At 40.1% G+C, this 23310-nt stretch overlaps 1 protein-coding gene across 8 annotated transcripts in view; it reads left to right on the forward strand.

Moving 5' to 3' along the window:
• The window catches only part of filip1l (filamin A interacting protein 1-like), a 109058-nt gene that overhangs the window by 6901 nt on the left and 78847 nt on the right, over positions 1–23310 (forward strand). Inside the window, exon 1 of one of the 8 annotated variants that reach the window (XM_026947767.3) lies at positions 6372–7186. The exons of 6 other annotated variants lie outside the window; for them this stretch is intronic. In XM_026947767.3, the coding sequence (XP_026803568.1) occupies positions 7115–7186 (72 nt within the window). In that variant the 5' untranslated portion in view covers positions 6372–7114. Of the gene's footprint in view, positions 1–6371; positions 7187–23310 lie in introns of those variants that run through there. One more of the 8 variants, XM_026947768.3, reaches the window with a different exon arrangement.

Consider the following 23310-nt stretch of genomic DNA (forward strand, 5'->3'; position numbering starts at 1 on the left):
GGCGCTGAGTATCATCGGCATATCAGTGAAAATGCACTCCATGATGGCGGAGCATATGACCAAGGGGCAAAGGGTAGATGATAAAAAGGAGTGGTCCCAACACTGATCCTTGCGGGTCTAACCATTCTTGATTTGGAAAAACTGTTTTCTGTTGTTGAGGTAGGATGAGAACCAGAGAAGAGCATTGCTGTTTGCCCCAATATCAGCCAGGTGTTCCAATAATAGTGAATGGGACATGGTAACAATGCTACCATGGATGAAGATGGTCAGAAGGCTGGAGTCAGCAGCATGAAGGCGGTCGTTAATAATTTTAACAAGGGCTGTTTCAGTGCTGTGTTCGGGACGGAAACCAGATTGAAATGGCTTGTAAAGATTATTGCTTTGCAGGTGAGCCTGGAGCTGAGATGCTACTGTCCATTCAAAAATATTTGCTATAAAAGGAAGATTGGAAATAGGCGAGTAATTATTTAAATCATGAAGATCAAAACAAGATGGCGGCGTGTACGGACACAGCGGCCCCTCTCTCTCCGACATCAGTGTTCAATTGTGCATTTTCGAGTGTTTTTGTTCACGTTCATGTTCGCATAGTTCGCCGTCATCTCTGTCCAAAGCTAGGTACAGTCGCTACTTGCTTTTGGAAATTGAAACAAGGACAATAAACCACATCTTGGACAACACAGTATCTGAGGAACTTCGGGCCCTTGGTTTATTCTGCTGACCCGACCAAACCGCCGACCTCGCTTGCGGCACCTCACCCAGAGAGGAGGCGTCGAAAGCGCTGCGAGAGGAAGCAGAAGCGAGGCAAACACAGAGGCATCCGGGCTAGGCTAGCAGCTAGCCCACACAGACTCACGATACCATCTCTCATTTTAGCAAATGTAAGATCACTGGATAATAAAATGGACCACATACAACTTCTAAGATCTGCGTAACGTGAGGTGAGAGAATGCTGTGTTTTCATCTTTACGGAGACGTGGTTAAATGACAACATACCGGACTCCGCTATCCAGCTAGCTGGGCTAACATGCTACTGCACTGACCAAGTCTGTGTTGAGGGAGGAAAGACTCGCGGCGGGGGTGTTTGTGTTAATATCAGCGATGCTTGGTGCCAAAATGCTGCTGTTGTTCGTAATCACTGTTCTCCGCTGGTAGAGTTTATTATTATCAAGTGCCGACCCTTCTACCTACCGAGGGAATTTACAGTGATTTTACTCGTCGCTGTTTACATCCCCCCCAGTGCTAACAACAGCGACCGAATCGAGGCATTCAGTGAATTAGTTACCAAGCTATCAGCGAACAACAGACAGCACACCCAGACGGATTTCTCATTACTGGCATCCAGACTCTAACAGACTATAAACCCCTACCACGGACCTGTGACGGTGACATATCTCTGCTTAACAGCCTCAACGAATTCTTTGGCCGATTTGAGACCTATAACACACCGGCACAGAAGATCCCACCTTTCCCACACGATTTACAGCCCTTTCTACCAAAACTTAATCAGCACATATTGCCCCTTGTGGGAAAGTTTAACACATTTGACTTAGCATACACAAATAGCAAAGAAGCATACAAAGCCTCCCCCCTCCCCCACCTTGGACTCTCTGACCACATCACCATCTTGCTTAGACCTGCGTACAGACCGAAGGTGAGAGTCACCAGACCAACCAAGAAGGAGGTACGTGTGTGGCCAGAGGGGGCCCAGTCTGCCCTTGAAGACTGCTTTGACACAACAGACTGGGACATCTTCAAAGAAGCAGCAACTTACAACAACCACATAGGCATAGAGGAATATACTGAGGCTGTTACTGCTTACATCTTAAAGTGCACCAACGATGTCACACACAGAAAAACCGTCACTATTCGGGCTAACCAGAAACCATGGTTGACAGGAGAAGTGCACAAGCTTCTGAGGGCACGGGATGCAGCCTTTAGAGCCGGTGACACTGCAGGCCTAGCAAGAGCCAACTTGTCCTGGGGAATCAGGGAAGCAAAACAACAATACAGCAATAAAATATCTGGACATTTCAGCAGCACCAGAGACACACAGAGTCTCTGACAAGGCATCCAAACTCTAACAGACTATAAACCCCTACCTGTGACAGTGACATATCTCTGCTTAACAGCCTCAACGAATTCTTTGGCCAATTTGAGACCTATAACAACACACCGGCACAGAAGATCCCACCTTTCCCACACGAGCAGGCTGTGTGTCTGACCCCAGTCAGCGTGAAAAAGACCCTCCTGAGGATCAACCCATGCAAGGCAGCTGGACCAGACAACATACCTGATCGCGTTCTAAAGAATTGTGCTGAAGAACTCAAGGATTCCATTCTTCCTCCCTCCCATGACCCGTTCCAGTTTGCATACAGAACCAACAGGTCCACAGAAGATGCCATCTCAGCTGCTCTCCATCCAGCCCTTACACACCTGGACTCTAAAGACTCCTATGTGCGTATGCTATTCCTGGATTTTAGCTCAGCCTTTAACACAATCATCCCCCAGCAGCTAATAAACAAACTAAGACACCTGGGACTCAACTCCCCTCTCTGTAACTGGGTGCTGGACTTCTAGTCAGAAAGACCACAAAATGTACGGGTTGGCGGAAAAACATCTAAGACCGTCACACTAAGCACAGGGTCGCCACAAGGGTGCGTGCTCAGCCCGCTGGTCTTCACCCTGTTGACCCATGATTGTGTACCCAGTTACAGTACCAACCACATCATCAAGTTTGCAGACGACACGACTGTAGTGGGCCTCATCACCAACAACAATGAGGCCAACTGCAGGAGCGAGGTGAGCCGACTGGTCCAGTGGTGTAACGACAACAATCTCTTCCTCAACATGGGGAATAGAAATTGTCATTGACTTCAGAAGAGGATCTCCACTGCACCCCCCACTAACCATCAATAGTGCAGTGCCGCAGTCGTGAGGGTAAACAGCACCAAGTTCCTAGGGGTGCATATCTCTGAGGACCTCTCCTGGGTGACGAACACCACATCGCTGGCCAAGAAAGCTCAGTCACGCCTCTACTTCCTTCGCCAACTGAGGAAAGCACGAGTCCCACCTCCTATCATGTGCTCCTTCTACCGGGGCACCATTGAGAGCATTCTCACCATCTGCATCACTGTGTGGTACGGAGGCTGCACTGCCTCCTGTCGAAAGACTCTGCAACGCATAGTGAATGCAGCCAGCAAGATCATCGGAGTCTCTCTGCCCTCCCTTGTGGATATCTTCCACACCCGCCTCACTAGCAAAGCCATCAGCACCGCAGCAGATGGTTCACACCTGTCAAACCTCCACTTCAGCCTACTGCCTTCAGGGAGAAGGTGCCGGAGCCTCCAGGCTCGTTCCACAAGGCTTTCTAACAGCTGTCAGGATGCTGTCAGGATGCTGAACTCTGTCCATTATCCCAGCTCACCCCACACTTCTTTCATTGCACATAAGACACTTTATACTTCTGCAGAACTCTGCACACATGGACATTTTTACAAACACCTATTCAAAATGTTACATGTACAAACTATTTAAATCTGACACTGTTTGCACTTTTACACTTTACAGTCTTTTTGCACTACTGTCATACTGCTGCTATTCTGTCTTGCATCTTACAATAGGACTCTATACCCAGAACTACTGAACGTTACATTTATTGCATGTATATTTGCACCTTTGGGAGTATATTGTATATAAACAGAATTCACTGTTTACATTTACTCAGAGGTATATTGAACATTTACATTTATCTGCATGTATATTTGCACCTTTGGAAGTATATTTGTATTTAACAGAATTCACTGTTTACATTTACTCAGATGTATTTTTCATTCAGATGTTTACAATATATTTTTCACTCTGTTTATTTATATCTATTTATTACAAGTACATTGCTGTTACCTTCACACAAAATCTGTTCTATATTGCACTGACTGCATTGACTGTAAACACTTGAGAAGAGAGAAGAGAAATGGTATTTCGATTCCTCTGTATGTATGCACATATGGTGGCATTGACAAATAAAGAACCTTGAACCTTGAAGATCTGCACCAGTTTTTTCAGGATTGGTGTGATGGAAGCAATTCTTAATGAGGAGGGAACAGTGGCAGTGAACAGAGAAGAGTTAATTATGGATGTTATAATACGGGAAATTGAGGGAAGCCAGGCTTTACCCAGGCTAGTAGGAAGGGGATCCAGTGAGCAAGTAGACAACTTGGACATGGTAATGAGTTCCATGATATCCTCGACTGATGAAGTTTTGAAGGCCAAGAGAGTAGTGGAGTATTCAATGAGGGGGAGTAGCTCATCACAGATGTAGAAGAGGCCAGTTGTTGATGGATGTTAGTGATTTTGGAGCTTAAAAATTCCAAAAAGGCAGAACACTAGTGGAAATGAAATAAGAAAAGGTGTTTTCTGGAGGCTTAAGTAAATTGTTGATGGTGGAGAGTAAGGTCTGTGTATTACTCTGTCCAGAACTAATAATGTTAGCATAGTAAGATGATTTGACAGCATTGAGTGCACTCTTATAACATATCAGGTGATCAGAGTACATCTGTTTATGTATAGTAAGTCCAGTTGTTTTTTGACAACTGCTCCAAACGACAGCCCAGAGCTTTTAGCTGCCAAAGATCAGAGGTATACCATGGAGAGGAGTGAATAAATAAGACTGTATTCAGGGGGGCCAAGGTTATGAAAAGATATGTGGTGATCTAGTTTAGATTTTGATAGGGGAACAGTGACATAAAAAAAGACAAGCTTGTGATCAGAAATGGGAAGTTCAGTAGAACTAAGATTACATGGCAAGACACCAGAACAACAAACTAAATCTAAGATGTGACCTTTATTGCATGCTGGGAATTTAATAAACTGATTAAGCGCAAAACTATCCAGGAGGGTATTAAAATCTTTATAAAATGTGCTGTTGAGGTTATCAAAATGAATATTAAAATCTCCCATTAAAATAACATTGGGGCATAGCACACAAACTTGTTAAAATAGACGTGAGTTCAGGGCTTAGGAGGTCTATAAATCACTACAACAATGGTAGGAGTGGATGTATTTGTAACCTGTTTGTCAGGTTAATATCAAAGGAAAGGAGGAAAAATATCTACTTGGGTCTGAGCTCACCAAAATACGTATAAACAATAGTATTTGGAGTTTCGGGTTCAGGGTCCCACACCATGAAAACAAAAATTAATAAAATACTTAATAATTGTATCTTAATATGTGTGTCTGCACTTGAATGAACTTAGTTTGACTTCAGAACCAACTGAACGAATAGAAGGGAACATACACAATCAGTTTCACTGAACAGTAACTGTCTTCACTGAATGCATTACTTCTTCACTTTCACTTCAATCAACAGCATAATCTGTAATTAAACACTTTGCACATTACCATATGAAAGTATTCCTTGCTGTTTACAATCTACCAATTGAACACAAAGGAATCAATCAGCAATATCCAAAAAAAATAATAATAAATTAGTCAACATATATATATATATAATTATAATTATTTATTATTGATTAAGCCTCTCTCTCTCTCTCTCTCTCTCTCTATATATATATATATATGGAAGTCCGAATGAAAAAGGACTGCGTTTTGCTCAGTTCAGTCAATGCGAATGTGTGAATGCCTACTGAGTCTTTGCAAGAATTTGATGACGAAGAAACTTTCTCTTCCTTGAGGCTGAGTCCTCTGATGACGAAATTACTCCGTAGTAATCCAGCGCGCCTCTCCCTCACTGCGAAGCCAACACGATCACAGAATACTGAGCCAGTACGTCCACAAGTAGCTTGCGATGTAACGTCCAATCGCTAATGCAATAGAACAGTTCAGACATCCATTTAGAAAAATATTCGCGAGGATGGATAAGATTGAGTGATAGCCACACATGCGGCTCACATCTCTCTTCAACGAGCTGGCGCGCATGTGTCATCACCCATCGTAGCATATATGGATATAACAATAAAACTTTTAAACTCACAACATTATTTCCATAACATAAATGTGCAAACAGGTTTACCAAACATACTAATTCGGCGACAACAATTTACATGCGTTGTATTGCACACTTTATACCCGATTAACGAATAGCATTAGTCATCCACATTTCCTCATATGAACAACAAAATACTTAAACAATATTTATGAAAATAAAGAATGACTGTGACTTACCTAATGCAACAAAACAGTTCAGACATCCATTTAGAAAAATATTCGCGAGGATGGATAAAATTCTGCGGCTTACATCTCTCTTCAACGAGCTGGCGCGCATGTGACGTCATCACCCATCGTCGCGCTTCGTTACTTATTTTCGTCCCACACACACACACAAATTGTATATATATATACACACGTTTTACACATCTTACACATCAGGCAAGGGAAATAACAACAACAACAAAAATATTATATGTATATGCATATGAACATACTTAAGGATACAGCATCAATTATTTGGGTGGGTTACACATTAAGCTGGACGGCCAGAATTTCGAAGGACGATGGTTCTGACACTGAAACCGGGGTGATTTTAAGGTTCTCGCGAGAAATAAGTGCGATCCCGCCCGCGGGGTTTACAGTTGTAAACAAATCCAGATGGTACTGTTTGGTTTAGGTAGAAAAAGCCCTATAAAAAGACATATAAAATCAAGTTTTAGGTCTGCAACGAGATCGTGAACAAAAGGGGCCTTATTGCTGAGAGATCATTGCAGAGACATTAATAAGGGAGAATTTGAGACAGTCCGAAACAGCAGGTGAAGTTGAGCTGGCCAGAGAACTAGAACACTGCTGTCTACGGATCTAGCGATATTTTTAGGCGTACGAGGAAAAGTGGACCAAAATGTGCGGATGGAATTTGCAGTACTGTGGTGAAAATTCCGACGGGATCCACGATGGGTGTATCTCGGATGCCGGACGATGTGCTTGCTGGTGACGGAATAAAGTTGATCGATGCTCAAGCGAGACCTGAGTCGGTAGAGCTCTGAGTACGTCAGTCGCGGAAAGGTACTGATGGTGGCAAAGAATAGAATAATCCATAACAGCGGCTTGAAGATCCACATAGTAAAAATATCAGCATCGCTAGGGATCCAGAGCCAGAGCGGAGAGGATGTACCCAAGCAACCAGAACGATCAACAGCGGATCGCATCCACCGGACAACGCCAATCAGACATTTGCCAGGTAATGTGGAGAGGAGTTTTAATGAGTCTGTGACACACATCGTAGCTTGTACCTCTAAAAGTAGGTCATCTGTAAACTGGATCAGAGCTTCAGACATGTCCAAGTCCTCTAAGTTCCTTTTTATGCAGCGGCTGCATAAATGGTTGCACTCTCTGTATTGTCCACGTGTAATGCTTACCATCATATGTAAGAGCAAACAGATACAGACTATCTTGGTGCAATGGAACTGAGAAAAAAAGGCATAACAGTCTTCTACTGTAAAATGCGAAGCGTTACTGGACTGGTTGTTAAGAGCTTGTTTGGCACTAAGGGTATAATGGGAATGACTGCTTGATTAATAGAGTGATTACACTGAATTTTTCCTCTCTATTAGAATATTTTGTTGTAATAGTAAAGAAATGACTGGCTGTATCACATGGGAGTGGGACTTCACGCTTAAGTGTGAATACATGTGGTTTGGGAGATGAATCATACAAACACGATTCTAGTGTTTTGCCCAAAAGTTAGAATTAACTTAAAGGTGGTGGTGAAATGTCAGTTTAAGGTGGGGGAGGTTATACAGAGTTCAACAGCCTGTTTGGGTGGTGATTGTCACAAATGCAGCAAGAAGTGTCTCTCACTTAGGACAAAAAAAATTCAGCTTAAGCTTCAAACTTAGATTGAATTTTCATTTGTGTCATTAGCAAAATCATAGGACCCAGACGTTGCGCACAACATCCGGATTGCAAGGAGAGAGACATGCGGGTTTGAGTTTTCTACCTTTTCCATCAGCTCGTGTATTAAATCAGTTTTAAAAGTGCAGCCTTATCATATTGAGTCTAAACAGTATGTGCAGTTTCAATTCTAGTTTTTGCTGATACGTAGAATCAAGTGGTCCTGGAACATAAGAAAGAGTACAATGTAACCAAGACAGTGTTTCAAGTATTAACAATGCAGAGGCGACAGACAGATTGACCTTTTCTAATGTTTGAGCAAATTGCTGTGTTATCGGATTTTGCGGTAAAAGCAGGTCCACAAAAGTGTCTGACAGAGAGTCAGAAAACATTTGTAATTGCCAAAGATTATTTTCTGGGACTTCTAAATAGAAACCATCATCTTTACAATGAATTCAAGCATTGAGTTTACATAGAACATCTCTGTCTTGTAAATTGATGGGTGTGTGAGATGAGACAATCACAGTTTGATTTCTGCAGAAGGCTTTTAAGCATTTTTTTTGCTAAACCTCTCCTTATGAAACCTTTTCTGTAGTATAGGATATTGCTCAGTGAGAGCAGCTATATGTTACTGTAACTCTTCTATACGTGTGAAGGTGGGAGTTTCTGTCAGTTGAGACAGGGGTTGTGGTTGAGGAGAAGACTGCTCTCATAGGGCCATGATAGTGGCTATATCCAAAAATTCTGTATCAACATAAGCAGGAGGTGCAGATGGTAGAGGAGTCAATTTTGGATAAAGGGGCACAGTTGCAGTAGCAGACACATGCTTATGAAAACTCACATGTTTAGCTAGGTTGAACCTTCCTTCCAAAAATACACAACGTATTTTCTCAGGATGGTTTATCTGTATTACAAGTCCTCAACATTAATGCTTCATGCTGCACCAACTGTGTCTTAGTTTGTTTACTCATCAGTTTTTAGGCTTGTCATTAAAGTGTGACTTACAGTAGAACTGCACTGTTCAGAGAGTTCTTTCATTGTAATTGCAAGGGCTGAATCCTACCACTTTCCTTGATTGTGCTTGTCTAGGAGCTTTTACTAACCTTGGTGCTTTAGGTCACTACTGAGGTTTTTGAGCTGACTCAGATAAGTGGGCTGGCTGATGCAGTAATGGACACGGTGTAGATCTACTATCTTTGCTCTTATTAAATTCGGGCAAATTAGCATGCAAAGAGACTTTGCAGTAATCATCACTAAGTGACTTTTCCTTTGTTTTACTATACTTTCCTCCCATGGCAGTTTACTACTAAATTCACAGTTAGTCACAGTCAAACATTCTTATGCACACTCAATCACACACAATCACAGTGCTGAAGAGTAAACCTCTCTCCATCTGCTGTGGGTCTCCCAGACCACCCCACCCTCCCCCACTCCCTCTGGGAATGGCAGTAGTCCTTAATATTTCAAACCATACCCCTCTTGGGTCACCTGGACCCCCACAACTCCTTCCAGGAATGGCCCCAGCCTTTATTTCAAACCAGACCCCTCTTGGGTCACCTGGACTCCACCACTCCTTCCAGGAATGATGGTTATAGTCCTTTTCTTTATGAACTCTTGGCTAGATCCATTCAATCTACTCTCTGTTGTGAGGTCGGGGATCCCATCTGACAAAGGTAAGGAACAATTTAATTTAGATGCTTACCTTGTCTTTTTTGGGACATTTCTGACACCAGGATTGATTTATGGAGAATTTTCCCTATTCGCCAAATGAAACCAATAGATAATTATATAGATCAAAAGGAGAGAAGTTCATTCTTCCTCTACAGAGGGAGCACACTTCAGCAATACAGCAACACTGAGTTATCACTTCAGATATACAGTCAGGTCCATAAATATTGGGACATTGACACAATTCTAACATTTTTGGCTCTATACACCACCACAATGAATTTCAAATGAAACGAACAAGATGTGCTTTAACTGCAGACTGTCAGCTTTAATTTGAGGGTATTTACATCCAAATCAGGTGAACGGTGTAGGAATTACAACAGTTTGCATATGTGCCTCCCACTTGTTAAGGGACCAAAAGTAATGGGACAGAATAATAATCATAAATCAAACTTTCACTTTTTAACACTTGGTTGCAAATCCTTTGGAGTCAATTACAGCCCGAAGTCTGGAACGCATAGACATCACCAGACGCTGGGTTTTATCACTGGTGATGCTCTGCCAGGCCTCTACTGCAACTGTCTTCAGTTCCTGCTTGTTCTTGGGGCATTTTCCCTTCAGTTTTGTGAAATGCATGCTCAATCGGATTCAGGTCAGGTGATTGACTTGGCCATTGCATAACAGTCCACTTCTTTCCCTTCAAAAACTCTTTGGTTGCTTTTGCAGTATGCTTTGGGTCATTGTCCATCTGCACTGTGAAGCGCCGTCCAATGAGTTCTGAAGCATTTGGCTGAATATGAGCAGATAATATTGCCCGAAACAGTTCAGAATTCATCCTGCTGCTTTTGTCAGCAGTCACATCATCAATAAATACAAGAGAACCAGTTCCATTGGCAGCCATACATGCCCACGCCATGAGACTACTACCACCATGCTTCACTGATGAGGTGGTATGCTTAGGATCATGAGCAGTTCCATTCCTTCTCCATACTCTTCTCTTCCCATCACTCTGGTACAAGTTGATCTTGGTCTCATCTGTCCATAGGATGTTGTTCCAGAACTGTGAAGGCTTTTTTAGATGTCGTTTGGCAAACTCTAATCTGGCCTTCCTGTTTTTGAGGCTCACCAATGGTTTACATCTTGTGGTGAACCCTCTGTATTCACTCTGGTGAGGTCTTCTCTTGATTGTTGACTTTGACACACATACACCTACCTCCCGGAGAGTGTTCTTGATCTGGCCAACTGTTGTGAAGGGTGTTTTCTTCACCAGGGAAATAATTCTTCGGTCATCCACCACAGTTGTTTTCCGTGGTCTTCCGGGTCTTTTGGTGTTGCTGAGCTCACCGGTGCGTTCCTTCTTTTTAAGAATGTTCCAAACAGTTGTTTTGGCAATGCCTAATGTTTTTGCTATCTCTCTGATGAGTTTGTTTTGTTTTTTCAGCCTAATGATGGCTTGCTTCACTGATAGTGACAGCTCTTTGGATCTCATCTTGAGAGTTGACAGCAACAGATTCCAAATGCAAATAGCACACTTGAAATGAACTCTGGACCTTTTATCTGCTCATTCTAATTGGGATAATGAGGGAATAACACACACCTGGCCATGGAACAGCTGAGAAGCCAATTGTCCCATTACTTTTGGTCCCTTAACAAGTGGGAGGCACATATGCAAACTGTTGTAATTCCTACACCGTTCACCTGATTTGGATGTAAATACCCTCAAATTAAAGCTGACAGTCTGCAGTTAAAGCACATCTTCTTCATTTCATTTGAAATCCATTGTGGTGGTGTATAGAGCCAAAAATGTTAGAATTGTGTCGATGTCCCAATATTTATGGACCTGACTCTACAACAGGAGTGAGCCCCTGATCATAGGAACCATACAGTTGGGTCCATAAGTATTTGGACAGTGACACAATTTTCAGAATTTTGCTTCTGTACACCACTAGAATGGACTTGAAATGAAGTAATCAAGATGTAGTTGACCCCTTTTGGTGTTGCTGAACTCACGAGTGCATTCCTTATTAAGAATATACCAAATTGTTTATTTGGCCACTCCTAAAGGTTCTGCTAACTCTCTGATAGGTCAGTTTTGTTTTTCAGCCTAATGATGGCCTCCTTCACTTGCATCGACATCTCTTTGGACCACATATTGAGAGTTCCCATGAACAGCTACCAAATGCAAATTAAACACAGGTGGAACATTAAACTGGAATCAACTCAGATTAAACAAATTAAACAAATGCAATTAAACACAGGTCTGGAATCAACTCCAGATCTGTTATCTCCTTAATTTATTATGAAATAACCTTGCCATGAAACTGCTTATCAGTCACTTGTCCTGTTACTTTTAAGCCTGTGAAAATGGGGGAGCTATGTAAAAAAAATGTCTGTAATTCCTAAACGGTTAATGCAATATTTTTGTTAAACCCCTTGAATTAAAGCTGAAAGTTTTCACTACAATCACATCTTGATTGCTCCAAAGGGCATTATACAGAGGGCAACCGATATCCATCTTCCATGATCTCACTTCTAGCAAAGCAAAGAAGAAAGGGACTTTCATGGACATGTGAACATGGACAGCTGCTCTACTTTGGATAGTAGAATCTATGAGTTATCTAGCTAAGTAGAAGGACATTAATCAGGATCCAGTGTCTAATGTCCTTTACACATTCCTCAACTCTATTAAGTTAGTGTCTCTCATCTGTCTGTGTGTCATCAGCATAACAGCTAATACCATGTTTATGAATAACTGTACCCAAAAGTAGCATATGTAGAGAAAAAGGCAGTGGGCCTAAAACAGAACCTTGTGGATCACCAGACCTTACCTTAGTATGCATAGAGAAGTCACCATTTACATTTATAAAATGATAATGATCAGTCAAATAAGACCTGAGATAGGAGAGAGACATTCCCTTAACTCCAGGGGTTTGGTAACTGCTAGTTTAAAGGATTTAGGTATATAGCCAGTGCTCAGGGAAGAATTGATTATTGATTGCTTCTGGTAGTATGAGTTTGAAGAAATGTGTTGGTAAGGGATCTAGTACACAAGTTGATGACTTTGATGAGGAAATTAGTGAAATTAGTTCGGTCTCTCAAAAGGGAGTAAAGCATTCTAATCGCAACTCTGATATGTTTATATTGTCATCTACATGTTTAGTTATCAAATTGTCTGGTTTTAAATTAAAAGATTGAATTTTTTGCTGAATATTTTTTTTTATTTTGTCATTGAAAAAAATTCATGAAGTCATCACTACTAAACAATGATGGTGTGCATGGTGCTGTGGTGGTCTTATTTCTAGTTAACTTTGCTGCAGTATTACATAAGAATCTAGGATTATTTTTGTTATTTTCTATTAGAGTGGAAAGTTATGATGATCTAGCAGCATTAAGAAGCTATAGCTTCTATAGCTAAGAAGGCTCTCCTTCCATGCTGTTTGGAATACTACCAATTTAGTGTGATGCCATTTTAGTTCCAATAACTGTTACATTGTCTAGCTGGAACAGTAGAGGTTTAGGCAAGCCCTCAAAATGAGTGTTTTCACATCTCAATAGCCTGGGTCCAAGATCCAGGCAAAATGCATTTGAACATACAGTATTTGGCCATACCAAAATATTCTGGCAGTGGGTTTGTCAATCATGTGGTTTGGTATTCAGTAGTAAAGCAAGGGGTGGTGCTATCCTTATTAATGGGTCTATACGGTATATATCATCAAACTAGACTGCTATCATAATAGCAGATTGCAGTGGGTATTACAGCGTTGTAACAGGAACATTGTATGACACTCCTCTGATACTGGCAAATGATAGGGTGGAATGGGACTACTTATTCTATACCTTTGGTTTTGGCAGGAAGTTTATGTCATGTGTCAGATTATTGTATATAGGTCTCTCTCTTCACATTGATAAGACTTACTACAGACACTTTCAGGTTGGTCATGGGACAAGACAGGGCTGTCCTCACTCACCCCTATCTTTTTTTAATCATATCCATGATAAAGAGCTTAGTGGAACCACATTAATTTGATACAAATGATACAAATTCTTCCCAGATTTACATATCTATTTATCCCAATATTTAATCCTAAGTAATTTTTAGCAGACTAAATGGCATTATTTCCTCCTTCATCTGGAATAATAAAACACACCGTGAAGCAAGAACCACTGTACAATTCTCAAGATATCTTGGAGGTTGGCTCTTTGAAAACCCAGCTGTAGATGCCTTTATCTTGATATGTCTCCTTCTATAACTAGGGGTGTAAATCAGATAGTTCCTCACGATACGATATGATATCGATTTTCTCCGCCAGCGATACGACATTTGCCGATACCTCAAATTTCTGCGATACGATTACGATTTGATTCGATTCGATTAATTTATCGATATTTTGATATTATGTGCCTAGTTTACACAAGCAGTTACATTTTTAATAACTCACAAATGCAACCAAAATATATAACATGAACATTTAATTGAACTCTTTGAAAATTGCACACTCTCTATCCCAATTGGGACATTTACAACAAGAAACTAACAAAAAAAAATTTTTTAAATAAAGAAAAATAAATAATGGGGGGGAAAAATGAAGTCACATGAAATTAATCAAGCTTATGATGGCAACAGTCAAAGTCTTCCAGTCTTTTGTGCCACAATGTGCAATAGTGCAAATCACTGAGGTACTGTAGTTGTAGAAAAAAAAAAATTTAATAAAAAAATAAATGACAGTGACAGAGGCAGTTTTTCGTCAGCCAAAGTACTTTCTTCAATTCCATGTTTCCTTTTCAGGTGCGCTGACAAGTTTGTCGTATTTCCTCAGTGTTTCAGCTGGTATTGGCAAAGTTTGCAAATAACAAGGGTTTTCTTTGTCTGCCCATCTGTTTTCCCAAAAACAGAATATTTCCAAACACATGATTTGCGTCCGACAGCAGGCACAACGTTTTCTGCGTCTGTCTTTTCGCTGCTACAACCGCTTTGTTGCTGCATCGCATTCGCGTTCTTTCTGACACACAGGCAGACAGTGTGGGGAGTAAACGAAAATGCGCGCTTTGGCGGAAATGCGTAGACGGACGTTACGTGAGGAATGAGGATGTGGAGTGTCAAAATAAAGGTACTGCATATCGATATTTTACATGTGGCATCAATACATCATATCGTTAGAAATTTAATCGATGCATCGATCCATATCGATGTATTGTTACACCCCTATCTATAACCTCAACAGTTTATACAAAAATTAAGATTTAATTCAACTGTTAAGATCTGGACACAAATACAATGACACTGTGGATGGATTTCATTCTCTCTAAAAATCTCCTGTCCATTCAAACCCTCTCTACTCGACAGGACCTTCGCTGATTGATACAGATGGTGTTTTTCCTCATCTGAGCAACTCTGACAAATTCAATTTGTCTAAAATTATTTTTGTCAGGTTGGTACAAATCCAAAATTTCATATTTAAAGTGGTACCCAAATTTCCTGCCCTACCCTCATACAATCCATGTAGTACTATCCTTGAAAGGGCCTCAGTCATTTAGAGGTGTAATATCCACTTTGTACAGTTAGTTTTCATTGGAGCAACATTCGTTCCTTGCTAGATTTAGTTGATATTTTTTATCTTCAATCTGCTCCAGGCATGGTTTTATATGCAATGCAAATTTCTGCATTGTATTCAATGGACAAAACAAAAAAATTCAAAATACTTCTCAGATATCAGTCCTGAATGTAATTAAATTTGATTAGATTCAACTTTATTGTCACTGAACAGAGTACAAGTACAAAGCCAACTAAATGTGTTTTATTTCTAAACAATTTCTATACAATTTCAATTTCTACCACTGATGCCCATGTGATTTGGTCATGTAGCAAAGTTAATAAGTTTAGGTCTTTGACTTTTTAATACAATGACAGATTGCTTGAACAAATCTATAGATCTGTGCTATTTTTGAAGTGTATCCAACTATGCTGATATTTTCAGCTACTGAAGCTGACTGCGTTGCTTTTTTCTTTTTTTAACCTTACTTGCTAGATGCTTTATATTTGTCATGTAAGAGAGGCTGAGACGGATGCAAATGCAGTTAGGCGGTTTATTCGAATGGCAGGCAGACAAATCTAAAACGTGAATCAAAATTGGGAATCAATACACAGGCAGAGGTCAGGCGATTAGTGAAAAGCAATGGCAGGGATAATCCAAAATACACAATAACAACACGAAACAAAAAGGCTTGGTACAGACAGGCAGATAAACACTGAACAGTACTTCGCACTGAACACAGAAACGTGAGGGTTTAAATATATAGCCTAATCAAGGGGCAAACCGAATGCAGGTGAGAGTAAACAGGGAACACGAGGGAGACAAACAATGACAGGACATGGGAGGAGACAAGACATGAATGAAAACAAACACCTGTGGCAACGTAAACAAACACATGACAGCGTGGGAGAATGTGCCACAGTGCTGCTAGCCTCTCCGTGCGCTGAGAGTCTCTGTGTGCAGCTCGGGGCTCAAGGAGGAAGTACATGACAATATTGCTTAAGTGGAAGGACACCCATCTTCCTACCTTTGCCCATTGGGTCCAAGATGTACTCTTTTTTTTTTTTTCTCAAGTTAGAAAAAAATTAAATATTCATTAACTCTTTTTACCAGAGGCCAAAAAAATGGAATTTCTGCCTGTTTTGGGGTCCCTGTTTTCAGCATGGGATTTTTGATGTCACACTCCACAGTCGTGGTTAATGGCTCATATGAAATTAGATACTCAGGGTTTTAAGAATTTGTGGTTTTTCATAAGTATTTCTTCTTTTACCTAGCCTACTAGGGGCAATATAATCAGAGAAAAGTTAAAAAAAAAAATACTAACAACAAAAGTATGCAATCTTGGCCAGAATGAATTTACATACTATCTGCAAAAATGCAGTGCCATGCTACATGCAAAAATGCATTGCCATGCAACATGCAAAAATGAGTTCACATCCTGCCTGCAAAAAGACATTCCACGCTACAATTAAAAATTAAAAATGGAATGCAACAGAGCTTACGTACATTTCAAGGACCGGGTTCAGTCTAGTGATGGGAATTCTGGCTCTTTTTAATGAGCCAGGTCATTTGGCTCAGTTCAGCAATAAGAGTACCACTGCTGGCTTTTATAATTCAGGCAAATTTAGTAATGTTTTGACCTACAGTTGGGGTCATAAGATTATATACACCTTGTAGAATCTGCAAAATTTTAATAATTAAAAAAAATAAGAGGGATCATAAAAATTGAATTGTTTTTTACTTTTTGTACTGCCCTGAATAAGTTTTTTCACATAACAGATGTTTACATACAGGGGATATAAAAAGTCTACACACCCTTGTTAAAATGGCAGTTTTTTGTGAAGTAAAAAAAATGACTCTAAGATAAATCATGTCAGAACTTTTCCCACCTTTAATGTGAAATTACAACATATACAAAGCAAAAACAATCAGAAACTTTTTAGGGAAAAAAAAAAAACTTAGAATAATTTAGTTGTATAAGTGTGCACACCCCTAAACTAATACTTTGTTGAAGCAGCTTTTGATTTTATTACACTACTCAGTTGTTTTGGATAAGAGTCTATCAGCATGGCACATCTTGTCTTGGCAATATTTTCCTACTCTTTCTTGCAAAAACATTCTAAATTGCCCAAATTGTAAGGGCATCTCCTGTGCACAGCTCACTTCAGGTCACCACACAGATTTTTAGTTGGATTCAGGTCTGGGGTCTGTGTAAGTCATTCAAAAACATCATCTTTTGGTAAAGCCATTCCTTTGTTGAATTGAATGTATGCTTTGGGTCATTGTCATGCTCAGCTTAACAGCAGACACCTGAAAGTTTTGCAGTAAAATAGACTGGTATTTGTAGCTATTCATGATTTCCTCCACCTTGATAAAGGTCACAGTTCTGGCTGAAGAAAAGCAGCCCTAAAGCATGATGCTGCCACCACCATGCTTCACCATGGGTATGGTGTTCTTTTGTTGATATGCTTTTTTTGTGCCAAACATACCTTTTGGAATTATGGAATTATTACACCTTTTGGAATTGGTCTCATCAGACCATAACACATTTTTCCACATGGTTTGGGGTGATTTAGTTGAGCTTGGATTTTTTTTTTTTGAGAAAAGGCTTCCTTCTAGCCACCCTACCCCATAGCCCAGACATGTGAAGAATACGAGAGATTGTTGTCACATGCAGAGACTAATCAGTACTTGTCAGATATATCTGCAGCTCCTTTAGTGTTGCTGTTGGTCTCTTGGCAGCCTCCCTGGTAAGTTTTTGTCTCGTCCTTTTGTAAATTTTGGAGGGATGTCCTTGTTCTTGGTGATGTCACTGTGGTGCTCCATTTTCTCCACTTGTTGGTGATGGCCTTCACAGTGTTCCATGATACATCTAATGTTTTGGAAATTATTTTAAACCCCTCCCCTGATCGAAATGTTTCACCAAATGAGATACCATACATGCTTTGTAAGCTCTTTGGGACCATGGCTTCAGCAGTCAGATGAAACCAAAAAGTTGTGAAGAAAATCTTACAGAAAAAAATCCTGGTCTTTATTTGGGGTTAATCAGAATAATTTAATTGATGATCACTGTATGATAATTACTTTTGGACATAAGATTGAATGTGATTGGTTCATTTTGAGCACAGCCACATCCCCAATTACAAAGGATGTACACCAGGTTATTGTAACATTTTTAATTTTTCCTAATTTTCCCTAAAATGTTTCTGATTGCTTTTCACTTAATTTTTATATGGTGCAATTTCACAGTGAGGGTGGAAAAAGTTCTGACATGATTTATCTTAGTTTCATTTTTTTACTTCACAAAAACCTGCCATTTTAACAGGGGTGTGTAGAATTTTTATATCCACTATATAGTCCACAAGACAAAATGACACAAATGAACCAGTTCAAAAGTTTACGCACACATTATTCTTAATACTGTGTGTTGTTACCTGGATGATCAGTGACTGTTTTTATATTTTATGATAGTTGTTCATGAGTCCCTTGTTTGTCCTGAGCAGTTAAATTTCCCACTGTTCTTCAGTAAAATCTTCCAGGTACAGCACATTCTTTGCTTTTCCAGCATCTTCTGCATATTTGACCCTTTTCCAACAGTGGCTATATGATGTTGAGATCCATCTTTTCACACTGAGGACAACTGAGGGACTCATACACAACTATTACAAAAGGTACAAACATTCACTGATGCTCAGTAAGGCAACATTAAGAGCCGGGGGTGTACATTTTTTACTGGATAATTGGTGTAAATTGTTATTATTTTGTTTAAATAACATTTAACAAAAAATGTTTTTTGTTTAAACATTTAGTACCCTTAGTGCCCTTCAGAAGCTACATAAGATATTTACATGTTTCCCAGAAGACAAAATAATAACAATTATTTTGCTTACCTATATATCGGTAATCAAGGACATTTATAAAAGTCTGATTATTGGGTTTAAATGTTGTAATTTTATTGTGGCAGCTGTCGAAAAAGCTTTAGTTGTGCTGTCTGTTTTTATCTCTGTACCAGTGTTATTGTGTTGCGGTGTGAATTGTTTGCCCAGCAGGGCTCACACCCCTCCCTTTCCCATTGCCTTGCTTGCCAGAAGCTATACACAGAGTCAAAATACTTTACAGACATATATAAAATGTTTCATTTGGTTATACCGATAATATCTGGTAAGTCCATTTCCGTTCCATCAGCGGAATGAAACTCCAGTGGACTATAAGAAAGTGTGGAACCCCATAAAGACTTTTCACAAGGTGTGGAATCCTCTTTTGAATTATATAAAAGAACACGTTCAGCTGCCTGCTGTTTCCTAGCCAGTACAATTTTTCATATGACATATATTGTGTAGTACCTACACTATATTACCAAAAGTATTCGGTCACCTGCCTTGACTCACATATGAACTTAAGTGCCACCCCATTCCTAACCCATAGGGTTCAATATGATGTCGGCCCACCTTTTGCAGCTATTACAGCTTCAACTCTTCTGGGAAGGCTGTCCACAAGGTTGGGGAGTGTGTTTATAGGAATTTTTGACCATTCTTCCAAAAGCGCATTGGTGAGGTCACACACTGATGTTGGTCGAGAAGGTCTGGCTCTCAGTCTCCGCTCTAATTCATCCCAAAGGTGTTCTATCGGGTTCAGGTCAGGACTCTGTGCAGGCCAGTCAAGTTCATCCACACCAGACTCTGTCATCCATGTCTTTATGGACCTTGCTTTGTGCACTGGTGCACAGTCATGTTGGAAGAGGAAGGGGCCCGCTCCAAACTGTTCCCACAAAGTTGGGAGCATGGAATTGTCCAAAATGTTTTGGTATCCTGAAGCATTGAAAGTTCCTTTCACTGGAACTAAGGGGCCAAGCCCAACTCCTGAAAAAAAACCCCACACCATAATTCCTCCTCCACCAAATTTCACACTCGGCACAATGCAGTCCGAAATGTGCTGTTCTCCTGGCAACCTCCAAACCCAGACTCGTCCATCAGATTGCCAGATGGAAAAGCATGATTCATCACTCCAGAGAACGCGTCTCCACTGCTCTAGAGTCCAGTGGCGGCGTGCTTTACACCACTGCATCCGACGCTTTGCATTGCACTTGGTGATGTGTGGCTTGGATGCAGATGCTCGGCCATGGAAACCCATTCCATGAAGCTCTCTGCGTACTGTACTTGGGCTAATCTGAAGGTCACATGAAGTTTGGAGCTCTGTTGCAACTGACTGTGAAGAAAGTCGACGACCTCTTTGCACTATGAGCTTCAGCATCCGCTAACCCCTCTCCGTCAGTTTACGTGGCCTACTACTTCGTGGCTGAGTTGCTGTTGTTCCCAAACTCTTCCATTTTGTTATGATAAAGCTGACAGTTGACTGCGGAATATTTAGGAGCGAGGAAATTTCACGACTGTATTTGTTGCACAGGTGGCATCCTATGACAGTTCCACGCTGGAATTCACTGAGCTCCTGAGAGCGGCCCATTCTTTCACAAATGTTTGTAAAAACAGTCTGCATTGCCTAAGTGCTTGATTTTATACACCTGTGGCCAGGCCAAGTGATTAGGACACCTGATTCTGATCATTTGGATGGGTGACCGAATACTTTTGGTAATATAGTGTATCTATAGTCTATTTAGAAGAATATAGTCATCTATGGTTTCAAGCCAATCAAAGAGAGATGACTTTTGTCAGAGGACAGTATTAGATAGCAGCAGAACTGTTACTTAAATCTTTCTAATATGTTAAATAGGAACCTGAACTCCATTCTTTAAAAGCTTTACAGATATTAAGAGATACACTAAATATTCTGTCTTGAGTGGCAATTGCGTACTGTACCACATTGAAGCGGCCTTGTATATTTATGTGTTTATGAAACATCTTTAATGAGGTTTTGTCAGACTGAGTAGATAAACCACTCTCCTAGTGAGAAGTTTAAATAGCAATTTACAGTAAACTCTAATCAGGCCAAGCAATGCCTGCAGTTCCCCTTTGATGTTTCTTCTTTTGTGACTTCCTGGTTGAGTTGGTGATGCACTCTTGGGGGAATTTTGGTAGGCCCGTCACTTTTATCTCCATTTGAAGTTAACGGCTCTCACTGGTGTGCTGGAGTTCCAGAGCCTTAGGCTGCGTTTACACGACAACGATGTAGTCAAAAACGGAAAAGTTTTTCTCTTGCGTTTTCAAAAAGTTTCACGTATACACGACAACGTTTTCAAAATGATTCGCGTTTACACATATCCGCGATAACGGCCAAAAATGCTGTATTATGTATGCCAGGCCAGTAGTTTGGGCGCTGTCACCTTGTTAGTTGGTTGTAATATTGGTGAAGTAAATCCACACTTTGCTGAAGAAGCGTTAGCAAACTCTTGAGCAGCAACAACACTACCATGTACTCTGCCATTGCTGTGTATGTTTGTTCGCGCTTGCCTTTACAATAGACATGTACTGCGCATGTCTACATACCTAACATGTACTATGCACGCGCATGACGTCACCGTTTTCAAAGATTCCCGTTTTGGGTGTTTACATGGAGACGATAATGGCGGCATTTTCAAAAACTTGCACTTTGAAACCCGTTTTCAAAAACATGCGTTTTCAGTCCCCAAAACGCCGCTGTCGTGTAAACGAACAGGCAAAACGCATAAAAAGTTTCCCGTTTTTGGCTGAAAACGTTATTGTGTAAACGGCCCCTTAGAAATGGCTTTGTAACCCCTTACAGACTGATAGTAATCATTGATTAGTGCCAGCAGTAATCCAGCTTGGTGTGTCTATTCTAATTGAAGTAACTAAGGGGGCAATTGCATTTGCACACACAGCCCATTTGTGTTGGATATCTTTTTTGCTTCAATAAATGAAGTGAAATTAATGTTTAAAACTGTATTTTGTGTTTACTCAGGTTGTCTTTGTCTTATATTAAATACTGTTTGAATCTGAAGTGTGAAATATGCAAAAAAACCAAAAAAAATCAGGAATGGGCAAATACTTTTTCATGGTGCTCTATGCGTAATTATATTAGTCATATTCTATTTTATTTGTTTATTTTTTAATTGTGTCTTTCTTTCACGTTACACTGTATTACAGTTGACAGCAAAAGAAAAAAATTATTATGGCTGATGGCAAAGATTTAAGCTCCTTTCAGGTCATTTTAATGGCCACCAAAAGCACTATACCACTTCTGGTCTTTAGACTCACTCTGCCAGTGATTCTCTTGTATTATTGCACTGAACACATTTTCCACTATTGTAAAAGACTTTGTCTTGCCAGTCAATCCAGTTTGTATATGCCACATGTAAAGAAACTCAAAGTGTTACACAATACACATGCAAGATGTGTTTTGCTGCAGAGTCAGTTGGATTGTGTATTTAAACACATGGTTGAACCATTTAACAGCTCCATTGGCAGGTTGTAGAGTGAGGAGTGGTGATGGCATGTTTGTCTATATTCCAGCACCTGAACAGGAAACTGAACCCTATTGAGTCACAATACTTGCCATCACTGCAAAAAATTAAATCTTAGCATAAGTGTAGATTAGTGAAAAAAGTGAACATTTTGCTCTCTAAAATAAATGTATAAAATTAGTAAAATAATCTGCCAATACCATAAGACTATTTCAAGCTTGAAATGAGTAAGAATGCCTAGATATACAGTATTTGGTTTATATTTGGTTTCTTGTAATCTTATAATAGGAAATGCTAGACAAAATACTACATAAAACCTAGATAAATATGTCTCAACATATTTTAACTTTGCTAAGATATAATTTTTCTGCAGTGATGTCAGCTGAAAATGTTTCACAAGATTTTTGTTACAATAGAGGAAGTCTTTGTGAATGTAAAGACTACCTCAAGCCACATACTGTAATAAGTCAGTAAATTAAATTCATACTTGCAGTCGCAAGCATCAGTTTCAAACCTATACTATGTCCATAGCCATTTTTTGGCATGGCCCATCTGGTAGAGGTGTAGGTTTAAGAGGAGTAGGGTGTAGCTAAAGGTGTGTTCACATTAGTGAGTGACAAAATGACAGGTGCTTGTTAATTTCCTATGTATGCAAGTGATGTTTATGAAACACTTTGCTTCATTTTGCATGTTGGTTTGAAACCCCACCTTACTTCATGGGTCATTAGTTGGATTGGTTGAGTGCCATGGCTTTGATATTTTGGTGAACTGTATCAGAAGTTAAACGTTATTTTACTGTATCACATTGACAAGAATATTGACACCTATTTGGTATTTATAGCCACACTTTGGTACGTAAATGAGATTGTCAAATGATAATCAGCATGTAGTCTTGTT

This window comes from Pangasianodon hypophthalmus, chromosome 25 (assembly GCF_027358585.1).
Source record: "Pangasianodon hypophthalmus isolate fPanHyp1 chromosome 25, fPanHyp1.pri, whole genome shotgun sequence".
Lineage (NCBI taxonomy): Eukaryota > Metazoa > Chordata > Actinopteri > Siluriformes > Pangasiidae > Pangasianodon > Pangasianodon hypophthalmus.